The sequence below is a fragment of the Metopolophium dirhodum genome, chromosome 1 (assembly GCF_019925205.1).
Source record: "Metopolophium dirhodum isolate CAU chromosome 1, ASM1992520v1, whole genome shotgun sequence".
In the NCBI taxonomy this organism is placed as follows: Eukaryota; Metazoa; Arthropoda; class Insecta; order Hemiptera; family Aphididae; genus Metopolophium; species Metopolophium dirhodum.
Window position 1 is genome coordinate 24,096,060 of NC_083560.1, and position 20,504 is coordinate 24,116,563.

At 28.1% G+C, this 20,504-nt stretch overlaps 2 protein-coding genes across 3 annotated transcripts; both read right to left on the reverse strand.

Moving 5' to 3' along the window:
• Positions 1–6,993: 6,993 nt before the first annotated feature.
• On the reverse strand, positions 6,994–10,244 carry LOC132936357 (uncharacterized). 2 transcript variants are annotated; one of them, XM_061003076.1, is made up of 2 exons: positions 10,071–10,244; positions 6,994–8,215 (listed from the first exon to the last, which is right to left on the reverse strand). In XM_061003076.1, the coding sequence occupies exon 2, from the start codon at positions 7,988–7,990 to the stop codon at positions 7,163–7,165; it is 828 nt and encodes a 275-aa protein (XP_060859059.1). In that variant the 5' UTR covers positions 7,991–8,215; positions 10,071–10,244; the 3' UTR covers positions 6,994–7,162. The 2 variants fall into 2 exon arrangements, with proteins under 2 accessions (XP_060859059.1, XP_060859058.1); XM_061003075.1 differs by having other exon boundaries at positions 10,026–10,244.
• Positions 10,245–15,635: 5,391 nt separating this feature from the next.
• Positions 15,636–19,013, reverse strand: LOC132936894 (tRNA selenocysteine 1-associated protein 1-like). The gene is given in 6 exon segments (XM_061003697.1): positions 15,636–15,849; positions 15,852–15,910; positions 17,155–17,314; positions 17,429–17,588; positions 18,417–18,605; positions 18,675–19,013. Coding segments are annotated over 6 exon segments (837 nt in total). The 5' UTR covers positions 18,879–19,013; the 3' UTR covers positions 15,636–15,784.
• Between the last annotated feature and the right edge of the window lie 1,491 nt (positions 19,014–20,504).

Here is a 20,504-nt window from a genome sequence, read left to right on the forward strand (position 1 = left end):
CAGTAAATAATAATATCAACCGAAAAATATCTGAAAGCAATATAAACGCAATGCCATCTAAAATAATGAGAAAAGAACTTCGTAGGTAGTTTAGAAAACGACACACAATATTACTGACTAATGATATTTCATATATTCGTAGAAATTTATATAATAAAAAACCAAATATCACCCACCACTTCCCAAGGATATTAATAAAGTACACGAAGTTCTAATAAATATGAATATTTGATGACTAAGAAAAATGAAAAATTTTTGCTAATTAATGATAACTGATAAGGAAACAAATATAATTATATTTACATGTCTCACAAATTTAAAATATTTATGTTCTATGGAAAAAGTTTTTATGGGTGGAACATTCCAGTACTGTACTAAGTTTTTTACCAGTTTTTTTTACTGCATTGTTTTCAAAATGGTATATATACGTCTCTGGTGGGACTAGGACGACGAGCCGACCTCTTACGAGTCGACAACCGACAAGCCGACGGTGACGTTGGGTATTATTATTGCGATAAAGATATTATTATTAAATTATGTACCTACCTATATAATTCCAAATTATATCGATATTTATCAAAGCAATTATTTGAGATAAGATATCAGCCCAATATACAATATTAAGCTCAAATGTTATAATAAAACAACGAAGGTATCGCTTACCAATAAAAAAAACAAACTTGGACCTATTTGGATCTAATCTAGATGAAATGGTAACCCTCTCTGTAAGGCTTAGAACGCCAATTGAAATTGATAGCGCTATTGAACAATTAACTAACAATGTTATTAAGGCAGCGAAATTGGCAACACCTGAAATACCATCAAGAAGTGAATCGTGAAATCACATACCCTATGAAAATATTTTCAAAATTGTATGGTATATAGAAAATGAAAATATAAACATTCAGTAAAATTTTCATGTATCTACAGTCACTTTTTTTTTATTTACAACAAAATAAGAATATTGTTACATGAGAAATCAAATGAATATCAAATGTTGTAAAAATATGAATTTCAAACGCTTAAAAAAATTTAATTTGACCTTCTTGTAGACATTTTAGATTCTGGCGAAGCGATGAATGTATTGATTTTACAATGATGTGTGTTTTTCATCACTTTTTAGGACAGTAAAAGTGCTTGGATTTTCTTCAACAGTAACTTTTCTGATAGAAAAGTGAATTAAGTTGGTACTTTGGGGGGGTCAAAATTAAAAATTTCTCAGTAGTTTTCAAATGCGACGTGAAAAACAAAAGAAAAATTAAGGGAAAACGGGAATTTTTACGTAAAATCTGTTTTCGAGAAAATCGATTTTGGTTTTTGGTGCAACTCTAAAACAAATGACCGTAGGTACATGCACTTTTGACTAAATGTTTATGTTAGCATTTTCTATACACCATAACATTTTCCAAATATTTTGACTTATTTTGAGCTGTTTACGGACATTTTCAGTATTCATTTTTTTTTAGTTTTTTTTTTCTATAAATATCAATAAAATTTAATCTGTTTGGTAAAAAAACTTGAAAATTTATTAGAATGCTCCTAGGTTATTGTTTTAAAGGCAGATGAAAAAAATTAAAAATACTTAGTCACAGGAAGACAAACTTATGGATAGTCTTATATTTTGAAATCTTAGATTTAAAAAGAAAATTTTTTATGAATTCTCAACTCAAAATAATTTGCTAATTCTTGTGATTTTTCAGTATTTTTTCAAGATTTGAACTTTAAATGCTTATAAATAAAAACTGTTGCTCTGGATTTTTATTTTTTTTCATCTTTGACACAATAACCTAGGAGCCTTCTATTAAATTTGCAAGCTTTTTTAATCAAAAAATACAATTTTATTGATATCTATAGAAATTCGCATTTTATACCGTGGTACACAATCACTCATTTCGATCAATGTACTGCAAAATGACTGCACATCATCTCTTTTAAAACAAATTTATAATAAAACATTTTCTTGTGCGATAACTAAGGCTGAATCGATTGTTTTAAATGTGTTAACTCCTTTCACCATGCAACAAATTTGTAAGGGAATAGAAAATATAAATTTTGCTTTAATTATGATAGATACTTCTAACTACAAGAAACTAAAATTCGTACCCATTTTAATACGTTATTTCAAACCAAATTCGAGAATACAAATCAAAATTTTTGAAGTAACAAATTTAATAGGAGAAACAGCAAATATTTTATCAACTTATATAATTGAAAGTTTGAAAAAGCATAAGTTGTCAGATAAAATTATTTGGAGATGTTTTAAGAAAAGGTTCAAATAATGTTTTTTCAATTTTAAATAAGAATTAAAAAACGAATATTTTTGGGGTAGGTTGCGCTGCTCATATTTTGCACAACGCAATGCAATCAAGTGCTGATGTGTTACTTGTTGATATAGAAATCATAGTTAACAAAATTTTTCAATATTTTCATATCTATACAGTTCGAGTTGAACATTTGAAAGAGTTCTGTGAATATGCAAATGTTGAATATAAAAATATTCTTGGAAGTGTAAAAACTCGTTGGCTATCCTTATTACCTGCAATAACTAGAATTATTGATATTTACCCGGGCTTAAAATCATACTTAGAGAAACAAGGAAAGTGTCCTACAATATTAAAATCGTTTTTTAATGATCCTATGTCTATAGTTTACATTTTTTGCAAAGCCAAGGTTCACAGGTTGTCTGTGATACTGTAACAAAAATAGAAGGATATAAAATATCAGCCTGTGAAGTTGCAGAGGAATTGGAAATTTTAGTTGGAAAAATAAAAAATAGAAAAAATCTTAACTTTCTTACAACAAATATTTTATTGCTTTTAAATGGTTTAAAAAACAATGTGTAATGAAAACTCATTTAAAAAAAGTACTGATCTATTTTATAATACTTTTTTATCTTACGTAGAAAAATAGGGTTGCCACTTTGACCACTTGGACCCAACGAAATATTCTGTCCTACTTGGGAAAATGTTCAAAAATGTATTAAATTTCTTATGGAAAACAACCAAAATAATTCTAACTTAAAATTGGATGAAGATAATTTATTTGATGAATTCAGCCATGTAGAACAAATTTTTAAGCCACAAATTCATGAATGTCAAGAAATTCAGCCAAAGAAGAAGTTAAGTAGTGTGAAATATTTGAATACACTTAAGCTCATAACATTGATACAACTAACATATCAAAAATTTTAGAATATTCTTTGGCAATGCTGGGTGCAAATGCTGCAGTAGAACGGATTTTTTCAACCATTAATGTGTTGTGTTTTTTTCTGATGAAAAAAATCGTTTTTTGGTTGAAACTATCAAATCAATTATAATTGTAAAAACACATTTTAAAAACTTATCTTGTAATGAGTTTTATAAAATTCTATTAAAAGAAACTAAGTTACTCGATGAAATCAGTTCAGCACAGAAGTACACAAAAACATCAAATGAAGAAATTTACCTACCATTGCCATAAAAATAATTTTTTTTTGGATTTTTGTGTACATATATTAATATTTTAATTGTATTTAAAAACTATTATACAGCATACATTTAATTTGTTTTTTATATTAATATATTTAGTTAAGTAACTTAAGTGTCCCGTATTTTTATTTTATTTTTATAGTCACCCTATGCTAATTTAAACATTCAGTCAAAATTGCATGTACCTACGGTCATTTGTTTTAGAGTTGCACCAAAAACCAAAATCGATTTTCTCAAATACAGATTTTGCGTAAAAATTTACGTTTTTCCTAATTTTTCTTTTGTTTTTCACGGCGCTTTTGAAAATTAATGGGAAATTTTTACTTATGATCCCCCAAAGTACCAACTAGATTCACTTTCCTATCAGAAAAGTTACTTTTGAAGAAAAACACACTTCATTGTAAAATCAATACATTCATCGCTTCACTCAGAATGAATATACAATATACAACAGAAAAGCCGATGTGTTATGCTCTAATGTTATATTGAATCAGTGATGTTTGTACCTTCATCGTATTTTATTTTATAATATTGAAGTGTTATTTGTTGAACAATAAACTTATTATAGATGTATATGTATGGTCCAAAAAAAGTGCGTAAAAATCGGTACAACTGGGATTATTTCTATTACGTGAGTCTAAAATAGAAAATGATTAAATATTGATTTTTTCAACTAAATTTGAAATTGAAAAACTTAAAAGAGCTAAATTTTGAATCATGGAGGGGACTTTCAAGACATTCACAAATATATTTTTACAAATGTACACTATTCACGCACCAGTTGGAGGAATAAACTCGAGAATTCTTCCACTCGTTTATTTTTTAATATCAAATAAAAATCAAAAATATTATGGATATTTATTTCAAGATCTGATTGAGATAGGCAAAACTATGGTTATAAATTTTATCCAGCATGTATTATTACTGATTTCGAAAAAGCAGCAATTAATGCAATACACAATATATTTCCAGAATGTGTCCAATAAGGGTGCTTTTTTATTTGGCACAGAATATCTGGAGGAAAATTCAATCGTGTGGATTGGCTACTGAGTATGGCACCGATAAACATTTTAGTTGAAAATTACGCTATATTCCTGCATTGGCATTTTTACAACCAAATAAAAAATTAGCAGCATTCAATGAAATAAAATAGTATATACCAATCGGGATTTATAATTGGTTTGATGAGACTTATGTAAATGGAAAAATTCGTCAAAATTTAGAAATGGAACAATATTTCGGTCTCCACCCTTATTTCCACCATAATTGTGGTCAGTAAGTCATAACAACAAATTTGATATACCTCGAACTTTTACAAATTTATTAACGAACAGCGGCAAATGAAAGAAGATGGGTGAATTTCAAGATATGAATTTTTGAAAAAAGTATGTTTTAAGAATAAACAACAAAATGTTAATTAGGTATTGTTTTATTATTTTATTTTTTAAATTAAAATTTTTTTTTTGATTTTATGATCACTACGACCTCTTAAAATAGTTTTTAGTAATAATAATATTTTTCAATTTTAAAATTGGTTTTTCTTCTATTGAGTATATGATGTACCATGATGTTAATAGCTACCGATAAACTACGAATTATAGCTGTCATAACTCGTATTATACCTAATTAAGAGGGCGCCACACCCGTATGTGTTGTCTCCGTCTTACAAACGCGTAACATACCAAATTTACCCTCAGAAATTCAAGTTTTATGCTGTTAGTTTAAAAATTGGAGTGAATCGACCTATTATTAAACTTGATGGTAAGAACATTACCTGTGTTTTGTTGGAAGTTTTTTTACGATGATTCAGTTTTTAAGTGAGTTATGGCGTGTATAATAAATGTAAATTAAAAATGCTCATAACTCACTTAAAAACTGAATCATCGTAAAAAAATTTCCAACAAAACACAGATAATGTTCTTACCATTAAGTTTCATAATAGGTCGATTCACTCCAATTTTTAAACGAACGGCATAAAACTCGAATTTCTGAGCGTAAATTTGGTATGTTCCGCGTTTGTAAGACGGAGACAACACATGCGGGTGTGGCGTCCTCTTAAACGATAAATGTATATATAGGTTATCGTATCGATATGTATATATGTAGTATATAATATAGAAAGTATATAATATAAATTGCAGCAGTTTGTATAATGTATCTTATCGGTTTTGTCGCAGATTCTGTAATGTTAATTTATTTTTCGCTGCAGTTTACATATCAACTTTTAGAAAAAGGTTAATTTTACCGCAGTTTACCGTCTCCCGAAAAAAAACCGAACGGAAGAAAAGCACATGGAAATAAAGCCCACGGATAAGAAAATCCACCGAAAAAATGTTTAATGTAAATATGAACACAAATAAATTCTAGGCTAAAATGCACTTTACCAACCCCCTCACATTTTCAATTTTTTTTTTAAATGACTTGTTTTTTATGCTTAAAACGACGTTGTAAAATTTTTTACCGGAAACAATAATTTTAGAAGCTACAGCCTTCCAAAGTTTGCGATTTTACGTTTATGTGCTTATGCGCGCAACACTACCTACTGGCTACTTGACTGCCACGCGAAGCGCTTATAACAAATTTTTAAATAAAAATTATAATATATAAAAAAATAATTTATAATTTATATATAAAAAAAAATAAATTAAAAAAAATTTTAAACCCATATACTGCTATAAAATATATCGAGTGGTAAGAGGTCTGTGGTTTTTAACTTCTGTATGTATTCATACACTATTCTCTATTTACAACCTATAAATTATTTTAGAAGAATAAAATTATTAGAAAATATCAAAAGAAATATATTATAATGTATTTTATTATTATTTATGATGCGATCAAATGTTTCAGACTGAATGTGATATTGGTGCTGTGTTTGGTCTTGGATTTCCTCCGTTTACTAGTGGTCCATTCAGATGGGTTGATTGGTATGGTGCTAATAAGCTTGTGTCAAAAATGCAAACATTCCAAAACAATAATTATGGTCAACCATTTAAACCTTGTCAATTATTGTTAGATACCACTAAGGATAAATCCAAAAAGTTTTATCCATCTTGTATTATTTAATAGTTGTTAATAAAAATACTGTGATACCCATAGATCTTATACTAATAGACAGATTATGCATGTAGTTCCAGAGGCCAGATGTGAGTGCACTGTTCTGGTGATACCACACTTCATTACACATGCGCCTAAGAATTTTTTATTATTACAATAACTGTATTACTGCAAACTCTAAAGCATGAAACCACACTACCCATCGGTGAATTGTTTTGATGCTCTGTCTAGTACTATAATGGCTGGTGCTACCAAACATTGAATATCATAATGAAGTATACATTTATTGATAACAGTAGATGTTATATTATCTTTACATGTTTTTAAAGTACAGTACGCTAGTACCTAATCCATACAATATATTTTATATTAATAACTTTATTTAAATATTTCAAATTTACAATGAATATAATACAGTTCAGTACGATAATAATAAATAAAAGTACATTATAATAGTAGTATTGCAATATCTAAAAATAACTAAATTATTTAATTTTAAACACCTTTCTTAATCATGTTAGAGTTATATGTCATGAATATTGAGTATAGAATATAGTACTATATACATATACAAAATAACTCAATGGTATATAACAAAAATATTTACTTGTTTGTACACTTACATTGGTATAGAATATTTATTCAATTGTATAAATTAGATTAAATGGACATCCATTTTCATAAGCATACTTCAAACAATCCAAATGTCCTCTCTCTGCCGCTTTGTAGCTTGTATTTATATCCCATCTGCAACCATTTTCATGAGCATATGTCAAACACTTTAATTGTCCACCCGATGCAGCTTGAGAACAGGTATAAGCGTCCCATCTGCAACCATTTTCATGTGCATATTTCAAACAGTTAATATGTCCATTATACGCTGAGAATGTACAAGTGTCTTCGTTCCACAAACATCCATTTTCAAAACAATACTTTAAGCATTCCAAATGTCCATTAAAAGCTGCCAGCATACATGTTCTTTCATTCCATGGACATCCATGTGTGTGAGCATATTTTAAACACTCTAAATGTCCACCTTTTGCAGCACTGTCTGTTGTACTGAAGTTCCACAGACAATTGTTTTCATGTGCGTATTTCAAACAATTTATATCACCATTACGCGCAGCATTAGAACATGTGTATTTGTCCCAGGCACAGCCGTTTTCATGAGAATATATTAAACAATCCAAATGCCCATTTTCGGCCGCAGTAGAACATGTCCTAGTGTCCCAAGAAAATTGCATCAAACGAGCAAATTTCAAACAGTCCAAATGTCCATATTTTGCGGCTCTGGCACATACTAAAGTATTTAATCTATGGATTTGTTTTGTCCCCTTGGTTATTTGAATAAGATCATCACAACAACTTTTAATATTGATTTTGATAATATTCTTGGGGACAGTGTTATACCAGTGTCTCTGACTTTTGTCGCAAGAATAATATGCTAACTTAGCTAGTGTTAACATGATATATTTTGTATAATAATTTTATTTACAACCGTTCGGTTTAAGGACTTTTTTTTATCAAAACAGAATTATAGATTCTGATTCTGAATAGATCTTGATGTAAGTTATATATAAATTAAACCAATTATTAATCATATATATTTACTTCACAATTTTCATTCCCTAAGAACTGCACATTTACCATGTTGTCTGATATATTAAGTACCACAACAATTAATGTATAATCTGAAAAAAAAAATTTTAAAAAACTTATTATTATAGTTACATAAATCTTATTATTATCTATGCTTAAAATGCATAAATAGAGACTAATATTAAACACATGTTAGAGACAATGTTAAAAATCATAAGATACGTTCTAATAAAAATAATAAGTACTATCAAAAGGTAGGTAATTAATAATATAATTATTAATTTCATTCAAATTTGAACATAAAATATCTTTTAAAAAGACTGTGATTATATAATTTTTAAATTTTTTGGTTATACTACGAAATATATAGAATATATAATGTTTCAACTGATAACAGTTATACAACAACGGAGCACGGCCATACATGTTACATGGTTATTGGTAGGTGGTAGTCACGATCATAGGAAAAAGATTATAAATGGTTATTTTATATTATTTGTTATTATATATTTTATATTTAATTATTAATATTTTTCTGATAAATTGTTTCAAAAGTTCCAGAAAATGTTTAAAAAAAGCTATTAATTTTCTGTATTTTACAATAAATTTGTTCTCTTTTTTTGTTAAAGTTTGTTTTTATTAGAACTATAGTGTTTGGGGTCTAGACTTACTAGTTGAGTAGCCAGTAACCAAAGTAAACACTTACTAATTAAATCATTACATAAGTACTAATTAAAATTACTGCTAATATTAAAACCTAATATTCAAAACTTAGAACCAAATCCAATACATTTTCATATACGTATTTACTATTAGTTATTAATTTATTACCAGACTGCCATTACATAACTTATTCATCAATAAACTGGAATATTATTGATATTACATTCTTATTACACTCTGGTAGCTATATATTTAACAATTATCTAAACTCCATACAGTTTTTGTAAAATACTATGTTATACAGGTATTATACAATTAAAAATAAAATACAGTATTCTTACATCACTAGGTATAACTAACGTCTAACAGTTTTAAAATGTACTTTTATGATTTTGTAATTTATTATAAATCTGTTAACTATTATTTAAAGATTATTTACCTATTCTAGAACAATGTAAGTTCTAAGAGCAGCTATGTTCTAAACTGAATTCGATTTCAGAATCTCATACATACTATCTTATCTCACTCCTACTTCTTGGTGGTCAAACAACGTATGTTGTCTAGTTTCCACATTACAATACGGTATATCTGATCAGACACAGTATCTAAAGTATATGATCCTGCTTTGACAATAATGTTATTGTTTAGCTGTTTATGCTTAATATTAATATGTTCATACTTATAACAAATTAACTTCCTATGCAAAATATATTTATAATATAAAATAACATTAAACATCAGTTTATACTGTTACTGGTCGATTATACTAATTAAATGAAAATGTACCCTATGTATGATATATTATATATGGATCTGTATAGAATCTAGAGATTACACGAGCTTCCTGTATTGAAAGCCTGCATCGTAGTTTGAAATTTGAATCATATAATACTGCATCATAGACTAATAATATATTTTAAGTTTATGGTTTAAATTAGCTTTTAGAATGTATTGTTGAGACCAATTGAGCTATTACAAAAAGTAGGGAGGGAGAAACAACTTTTATTAACATTAAATAAAATAAAATCGAGCTGCTCAGTATGCAAGTTTCCAATAGACACAGCATACATATTAATTAATACATAAATACATATGGACAAAGTGAAATTTACAGTATTTGATAAAAATAGTAATTAAGAAGTCATAACAAGGCGAGAATCGGTTAATAAACAAAATAACGTTACAGTCTAAATCACTCGGTCATTTTGGTAATCAATAATTCAAAAACATAGTACGTACCTTCAATAAAAAAATTAAAAGACGATTGTACCAAATAGTACCTACTTGAGAAACTCGTCAAGACAACAAAGTATGAATTAAACGGCAACTATCGCTCCATCCTCAATGCATACTATTAAATTACTTCTTAACGTGTCGTTAAGAATCTAAGCTTAAGTAGTTAATATTATGAAAACGTGATTTTTAAATAAAATAATAAAATAAGTTTACGAGGATTACATTATTTTCATCGGGTATTTACGACTAATCACGATGTAGAAAAGATAAGGTGATAACACTCGTCACAGCGTCTTAGTTGAAATAGAATCCATCAAGAGCGCCACAGTATTCGAAGGCCTATACTAATAAGTTATTGTAATGGCCGTGTTACGTCCCAACCGACGTCGATATATACATCAACGCAGAAATGAATACGTGATGTACTAGGTTATGATGAATGTTTATTAACGAAGTACAAAATTACAATATTATAATTTATGGTGTAGAAGAGTAGTGTTACGACTCTAATATAGAATTTAAACTGTGAGTGGTGTTACGACCTGACTCTGAATGTCCCTAAACCGTTTGACGAGCTCTTGTCCTGGGCTTCTATATATATGATCGAGTCCTTTGGAATGGGTAAGCTTTGTCATGAGACAGAGTTCGGGTCTCGTACTTGGTATGCTGGTCGACTCGTATCCTTCGTATGGGTGTTAGCTTTCCAGGGAAGATACGTATGACGACACCTTCTATAGTTTAATTATTTTCACTACGCTTTTGCAATGACCTCCGCATGATATTATATACCAATTGCCTTATTAGTTATATTTTCAAATATTATTAGAAACGTGCGCTACGCTGTACATAGTTAATATATGACTTAATACGTAGGTACTCATCTGTACTCATTCATGATTCATATACGAAGTTAGGAAACTCAAGTTAAGATTTTAACTTAAATTACGTATATATAAATATGTTATATTTTTTAAAAACTCATTTGGTATTTTGGTATTATTTGTGTAAACGCATAAACAACTGATCATTTTAAAAATAAAAAAAAATTAAAAAACTTTTACTATAAAGCACATTTAACTTATTTAGTAAGCAACTGCGTTTTAAACTAACACAGTTCTGATTGTTTGTATAAATTGTTATGTTTTTTATTTATTTCTCTAACAGAATTCGCTTCATTGCATACAAACACATTCTGCTCTAAAACATAATTATGCATCGGGTCATTTCTCTGGAATTTTCTTCACATTCGAATGATATAGGTAATGTTTGATTCTGTCACAAGATGCTTCATTACACTGAAAAGTAAATCATTGTGCAGATGTTCAGACGTCCAGTAGTAAGTTTTTTGACAAATAGCGTCTTCAATCTGTTTTAAAAAGTGTACCTAATATTTGGTATCAGTTTTTTAAAGATAAAATTGTTCCAATTACTTACCTGATAAATTGTTTCATAAAGTTCTTTTGATGGAACTAATAAATAACCAATATTTTTGTGATTTTTGTGAAAATTTGAACTTTAAATGCTTATAAAAAAATTGTGACTAAACTGCTTTTGTTCCATTTGAAAATGGTGGGAACAAATGCACTTTACCAATCCCTCACGATTTTCAATTTTTTTTTCTAATTGACTTGTTTTTTTATGGTTAAAACAACGGTGTAAATTACCGTACATTTTTTTACCGGAAACTATTATTTTAAAAGTTATAGCCTTCCAAAGTTTGAGATTTTACTTTTATGTGCTTCCGCGCAACGCTTCTTGACTGCTACGCGCAGCGCCTATAACAAATTTTAATTTTTTTTCTTTTACGTATTTTAACAAGTTGTGGGACATTTTTCTGGTGAAAAAAAATGTTGGTGAAATAAAATTTGGGGCCCGAATTTAGTTTTGAAGTTATAGCTAATCGATGTTTTCAGTTTATATTATTGTAACCGATAAATACTCAATATGCTACATTTTTCATCGGCTGAACTGTTGCAAACTACGCTGCGCTCGGTCAAAAAAATCGAAAATATCCCTCGATTTGTTATGTAAAACCACGTTAGGTAGGCCTCGGGGTTCTAGGTCACTTTGTACGGTCGAGCATTAAAAGTGCGAAACGCGGACACTTTGTACTATTATATACATAAAGTATACATATTATAAATATAGGTTATATACCTAAGTAGTAAGTATATATAATATTATAAATTATAATGTAAATTATTAAAATAGAAAAACTAAAAATAAAAAGTAAATTGTTTCTATGACTAATTTCGACCAAAAGGTCGTCAATAGGTAAAAACGCCAATGAAGTCATTTATCTACATTCTTTGGAAATCCGTTCATTTTCTTTATACAATTTTACTAATCCAAGTTGCTGAATTTGTCGCCATACAGACTGGCATAAATGAAAAAAGCTACCTTGAATCTGGATGTCATTAAAAACTCGATTTATTACGTTTATTACACCTAACTCGTGAAGATGTCGGTTGTGACAGTTATCATGTGACAGTGTGTCTTAGTGAAATGCATTTCAACGATAAACGCAAATGACAAGTATTTAACGTAGATATCGCGATTGTGAAATGTATATGTACCCATGAGATTCCCCAGATTATATAAAATGTATTTATAAAATTTTTAGTAAAATTTGTCATATATAATATATAGTATTATTTACTTGCTAACTTAGGTATATAACTTATATTTATAATATATATACTTTATGTATATAATAGTACAAAGTGTCCGCGTTCTGCAAAGTACCTTTTTACCCGACCGTACAAAGTGTCCGCGTTATACATTTTGAACAATGGTCCGTACAAAGTGACCGTTTACCAGGCCTCGGAATTAAACAATGTTGTTAAAAAGCAATTATCTTCAGATAGATGACAGGCTGATAAACCCTACATAAAAAAAAAATAAAATTTGTTATAGGCGCTGCGCATGGCAGTTAAGTACGAAAGCACATAAATGTTAAATCGCAAACTTTGGAAGGCTATAACTTCTAAAATAATAGTTTCCGGTAAAAAAAAAAATACACCATCGTTTTAATCATAAGAAATTAATCGTTTTGAAATTAAAAATATTGAAAACCGTGAAGGGGTTGGTAAAATGCATTTGTTCCAAATTCTGATTGCACCATTCTACTTACCTCGTTGAAATATACCAATAGGTTTAAATATCAAACTAAACTGCATTATTACAATATATTTTTGCAATATTAGTGTTTATTACAAAGTACTTAATATTATCTTAATTACAGCAACCATAGCTGGGGATTTAGGTTTTTATTTGTTCTTTCTATAAAATATACTATATTAGTACAATAGTAGGTACCAAAAAATAATAATATTTATTTAATTAAAAAATAATACATAAATATGGTTTGCCAGTTATGCGTGGGCTCAGGACCTAAAGGATTGAATTGATATTTTTGAAAGTCCACTTTTTGATACACACATGTTTAATGTTTATGTATAAATGTATAAGAGTATAAATATATAATGTATAGAGAGTGCATATTATATTTTTATATAATATATACTTTGTTAATAAATAAATAAAATAATATCGTTTGACAAAAAAAATGAATTTCATACAAAACTCGATTTATATTATAAAGATAAACCTGGCAAAAAACCTCGCAAAAAACGATACAGCTTCGACGAAATGAATTCTATGATACAAAATTTAGTATAAGCCAAATTAAATAAGTAAGTTATTTAATTAAATATTTAAATACAATCAATATATATTATCTACAATTAGAAAAAAGAAAACGATGCATGAATTTTATCTTTTGAAAAATTTGATAAATAAATATTATAAATATTTATGTCATCGAGCCACAAAAGATGAAGAGGTCTATAAAATTATTTACATATGGTAAAGAAATTGGCACTATCTAATATTTTACAATTCAATAAACCTTTGTTTGGCCAGGCTTGTCCGCATTTACCTAATAATCCAATAATCCCATTTCCAATATGGTAACCTTCGACGTCTGTAGTTATTTTGTCATATTTTCTTGTCTTGAAACGTTGTTTTTTATTTTTGTTAAAGTTTCTTCAAACCAATAATTTAAATTTTATTTTCTCCGAGTAGATTTGTCATAAATGGCTTGATCGGTATAATTCTCCAAAAATGATTTAAATTCGATCTTATTAATTTATTTTAATATTATATTAGACGAAAATAATATGACTTACATGCAACAAAATTAAATGTCGATTTTTCGTAGTTTGTTCGTCTGCAGTTCGATCATCTATATTATTGTCTTCGAAACGACCGTTTAAATTTCCACTGCTGCTAAACGGAGTCGTCTGTAATATAATTTTGATGTATGCAGAAACATTTTAGTTTTTACAATTTAATGACAGGTGATTCAAAGACAAAACGATATTATATCTTAACAAATACCAATTGCGTCTATCCTAACTAGTAACTATTTACCATCGCGTTTCCACGCAGTGTGTCTCCTATTTCCATTCAATTAGCAATCACCGCCTCTTGTTCATATAAGTTGTAACAGGACTATTTAACAAATTGTCATAACAAACGTTGGTATATTTGTCAAATAGTCCCGTTACAAACTGTATATGTTAGCGTTAAAGTAGTACAATGGTGATTATAATGGTGGTATTTCATGAAAACCTAGCCATTAAATGCTACTGCGTATGGACCCCACTTCGCCCATACATATAACTATAATATACTTTATGTGATATATACTATATAGTATATTACTACACGCAATTTTTTCAAGTTAAGTAAGAAAATCAAAAAAAAATTTAACAGCGATTATTATTTTTAAGTTGTTTATGCTATTATTTTTTAAACAATTTATATTTTATAAGTTTACTACAGTGCATTTTACACTGTAATTTTCGAAACACTTAAAGTACATTTAAAAAAAAAGTGGATGAGTGGATGTCACTCTGCTGTACAGTAGGTTACAAATGGGTCACTGTAATGTATGGTGTAAAATTTGAATTCAATGATATAATATCATTGTATAAGAAAAACGAATCTGAGCGAAAACGGTCAGTCAGCCTATGATATTACCAAGTATATTGCATGATATTATTGCGAATAAAGTAATTTATATATAATCTATTTACGTGGAGCCTTGTTTAAAATGTTCAATCCTTAGCCATAAAAGTTAAACATTTTATACATTTTTAACTACAAAATAATTAATAAATTATAAATTTGATAAAAGTTGTCAAAATTTGAACTTAAATGCTTATAAAAAAAATGGTGCCTATGTATTTTTAATATTTTTCAACTGCTACTAGAACGATATATCAGTAGCCTTATATTAAATATTCACGCTTTTTTATGCTAATATAAACATTCAGTGAAATTTTCAACTATCTACAGTCATTCGTTTTTTAATTACAATAAAATAAGAAAATAATTGTTACATGAGAAATCGAGTGTAACTTATCCACTCTGTTGTCTATTTTAAACTTATGCAATTGTATAATTCATTTTTGCAACAGATATTTTAAAAGACTCATTGTTTTATAATTTTAATCAAATAATTAATATTAAAAAAACATATACTACAATAATTGACACAAAGTTATTATTTTTATTACATTATAAAAACATGATTGGTAGGAATGATTTAAAAATATGATTCATAAATTAGAACACCAATCTGAAATGTTAAAATAAACTTGAAAATGTATCTAAATACTTTATATTGTTATTATTATTAATATCATTTAAATATCTTCTATAGTGTTGAGTCGTCGCCATTTAGAACATTCAATTCATTTTTTTACTTTGCGGTCTCTTTCCAGATTGAGCGAGATGCGAGATGCATGATGCCAGTAGCAGTTTCAAAATATTGTTCATCATCTTGACTGACCTTCCATCCTTCAGAGTCATTTGAAGCACTGAAACAATAAATTAAATAATAGTACTGGATTTCATATTTCAATTACACTACAGTAGTATTTTAAACTAATCAATTATCACAAAATTAAAATTAAAATTGTAATAAAATAGCATAACGCAAATTTATTTTTTTAATACCTTAACCAAATCTATGAAATTACTTAACTTTTTTATACCTACCTTAAAATAATAAATAATAAATAATATAATTAGTTAAATAAAATATTTATAGCTCTTTCAAATTTTTTTTTTTATTATTCAACTTTTATTATACCTAATTATCATAATTAATTATTATTCATTTATAAAAATACCATTAAATCACAATTACTTAAGTACCAGTAGAATACATAATTTTTTAGGAGCAAAGGATATAACAGGAGTGCCCAAACGAAGCTCGCAAGCTGCATGCGTATCTTAAACTAGTTTCGTGTGGCTTTTGAACTAAGCTTAGACTAAAATTAATGAATATTATTCCGTAAGAATTGTAAGATAGCGTTTTCATCACCGTTAGTTTTGTTTTCATTACAGTCGATATTATAGATTAAAACAGCAGCGGTAGCTGTGATTTTTATTATGTGTAGCCAAAATTGTGGAGCACATGTTCCGGAAGAAAACTACCCAAAATTGTGTCTTAATTTTATAAACAAAGCTTTATAATGTGGCCCGCCTCGAATTAGCTTTATAAATTAGGGTTAGTGGCCATCTCCGGGATATCAATACAACTTATTGTACCTAATGTTCCTATTGCATAATATGTAACTGGCAAGTACCTATTATATTTTAATAAAATAAAAAAATAATTTAGCAAATTTTTAAAGAATTAAAAATAATATTAGTATTTTTAATGATTTTAATCATAATTTAGTAATTATTTTAATTTTAATATTTATACATTTCGTGTTTCTATGGGAAAATTATTTATGACGGGGCGGAGGGGACCTATTACTAACTACCGTGTGGGAACTACAGCGAGTAGATAATAGAGTTGTGTACAAAACTGTGAAATTTATGTTATTAGAATACAAAGAGGACCTTACCACAATAGTTAATTCATTAGTAAAACACTTACAGTTTAATAACAGAGTATGCAAGTAATTAATTTAGACATCCCTTTAAAGTGCTTATAGTTTCAAATTAACAAATTGATATTATTATTTGTTAAAGTAGTATTGAATACTTTATTGTTATACATTTGAAATTGTATTGTGAAGTTAATTAAAAAAAAAATAAGCAATCTTACACAGGAAGTTTTGATTTTGGTATGACACTGCTAACCATAATGGGTTTAGAACCAAGGCCTGAAAAACCGTTCATATTGTTAAGACAGTGTTTTTGCTCTTCTTCACTGCCAAAATTAATAAAACCATATCCTTTACTGAAACCAGCACTGTCCAAGACCACTGAAAAATTATAACTGCATATTAAACTACTATTATAATGAAAATGCGATTTATAAATAGAATTTTTAAGTACCTATGTATGGCAATCGTATTATTACAAGCTATCATTATTACCTTTAGCTGTACGTATAGATGAATAGCGACAAGCAAACGTCTTAAATAACTGATAGTCATCTACACCTGGGCTTAGTTTACCTAACCACACAGAAAAATCTCTATCGCTTGCAGTAGTTTTTCCAGGACTTCCAGCATGATTGAGTTTGAATTTAACAGGCTGTAAACAATATTTATACAAAATATTTATGAAATTCTAAATTCTATAAACTTTATTTCCAACAAATATCTAAGGAGTATTAATTGTTTAAAAACAGTTATTTACACTATTTCACATTTAAAAAATAATTATTTATATTTAATTCATCTTTAATATTACACAATGTTGAACAAAAATGTGTTGTTTACAAACAAAAATGTATTGTATAATTCTTTATATTATACTTATATTTAAATATACATTTTTAATTTCATATTCCAAAGCAGATTTTTATTCGGAGTATAGATGGATTTCCATCTGATTAAAATTGAAATTAATTAAGTGACATAACATATCTAGCAGCAAGCATTTATTATGATTTATGTTTTGTTGGGCAGACATACTTATACTATTTTATTTTGTAGATTTAAAATCATATAGGCAATGCAGTTAACCTGCGGTAGTTGCAATAACAAAATTGAATTTACTGAACAATTATATAGGTAGTCGCTAGTCATGATAACTATTAAGCCTAATTACCACACCAACTTACTGCCTCTACTGTATAAATATTGTTATTCAAGAGTTTGAGTGTCATATTTTCCCGCCCCTAACAATATAATATTATAAGTATTTTGAAAATGATGACCTCTTACTAAAGTGCTGGTTAAGTGTCGCTACTTCTTGTATATAGGTACAATTAACTAAATATATCGTATATACATAGATATATAAATATATGTATAAATAAATCCCTTGTTTTTGCTAATTTTTCAATAGTAAATTTACCACTAGACTTGGCTCAATGATTACTAAACAAGATAACTAAAAACCAAAATCACAACTTACTGGAATAGTACCAGGTATATATTTTCCATTGAGTTTATGCATAACAGATACTGGATCATAGAAATCAACAAATGCGTAGCCAGCAATTTCCCCAGTATTTTTATTAGGCATCAACTTAACATTCGTTGGATATTCTCCCATCTTTTGAAATGCACCTGTGATGAAACTTTCAGTCATATAAGGTTCCACCTAGAATAATAATATGTACTTCGTAGGTAGGTAATGATTATAAATTACTTATTATTTCACAAAACATACGCGCCCCATCCATATACTTGTAACCTTTTTGTCAGGAGTTGATGCTTGTGGCTGTTTGCCAGGTACTGTTGGCCTTATAAATGTTGCAGCTGTTCGAGTTGGTTGTGGAGTGCTGTAAGCCTGTTGTTGGTTATAATTGTACATTTGATTGTTATTAGATGGACATAATTGCTGATATTTTTGAATGTACTGATTTGTATACATTTTGATTAAAATTATACAAATGGAAGAACAGTAAAAAACTAATAACTTATTATTGAAAAATTATTTAGTTTTCACATGCAAATTCCAAATATTCAACAATTGGAATAATTATTTAACACAACAACACAGATAACATAATGGTCTCATATGCGCACTGGGAGGTTAGCCACGACCGGAGACGCCACCGTTACCGCGCTATCGCACCACGATTAAAGATAAACAGGTTGTCAGCTTGTACAGGTTGACTAGCAAAAATTAACCATTAGCGTTCCAAGTGGTAGTATTACAATTAACTGATTATAGATATTATATATTATGTGTATAATTTAGTTCTAAATATCGACACATATGGTAGAATGTTGACATCAAGTAGTTAATTTTTTTAGCTGTTTAATGCAGTCACTTTGTAAATCGATCTGAAAGCTGTTTATTATAGGGCGATGTGCAACCGATATATCTTTAATCGTGACAGGCACACAGCAAAATAAGTCATAAATCATAATCATGGTTCAAAATTTGAAAAACTTATCATTACAGCAATATTAAATGTATTAATAACTATCTACTTATAATAAATAATAATCAATTATTAATTAATAGTTGCCGATTTTGATGTAAACAAATACTAAGTTGTATGTAGATATAATAAAAAATATAATTTTTTACATATTTTCGAATATTTTGATAATTAAAATGTATATTTTACAATTTTCTTATAGTATACTATAAATTCTAACTCAAATTATTAGCGTGAGTGGGGTTCAATGTGTATACCTGCCGCTAAATTACAATCTCGTACACACATGCACTTGTCAATAACTCGATATCACTATATTAAAATTTTTAATTCACTGTATAAATTTTATTACAACACAATTATTGTTTTGAGAAAACCAAAGTTACCAACTTAACGTAGTCTGATTTTAAATCTGTTAAAATATTTGAATCTAGCAGAAGAATTTCTATAGATCGTACGGAACATTTAATATTTTTAATTTTTCATTTAACTACAATAATTATTAGATGAATCCCGTTTTTACGTTTTCAATTAAAGTTTAAAATTAAATGAGATTAAATTTGTTTGAAGTGGGACTACTAATACTACTTAGATAGGAATCACTTATCACCTACTACTACATAATACTTACCACTTACCACTACTATGCATCTACGTTCGCATACGCTCTATGGACATTTTTCTGCATTGAAATGCATAGCCTGAAAAATCCTTTCGAGTCATCGTAAATTCAAGTCATCATAAATCGACTCATACCTATTCGAATTATCGAAGTACCATGTATTTGGAAACCACAATAACATTACCCGGCAATGTGGCTGACCTTTCACACCAATTTCTAATTGCAGAATTAAAATAATATGGAAAATATTATGGTACTTGTTTTTGTTATAGCCCCTTAGCTTAGCTCGCCTCCACCCAAACTTGTAATAGCCCTGCAAAATAAATTATTCAGTTGTTTCTTAAAATATTAATAAACCTATACAAATTCAACTGTATTTCATATCTCCTGTATTTTTGTAAATGTACTTACTTTAAATGTTTCAAAAAATACAGTGTAAAATGCACTGTAAGTAAGTAAACATAGTATGAATTGTTTAAAAAATAAT

What these genes read in the sequence shown, in the direction of transcription:
- LOC132936357 (XM_061003076.1), bottom strand. Translation starts at nt 7,990, where the DNA reads ATGTTAACACTAGCTAAGTTAGCATATTATTCTTGCGACAAAAGTCAG.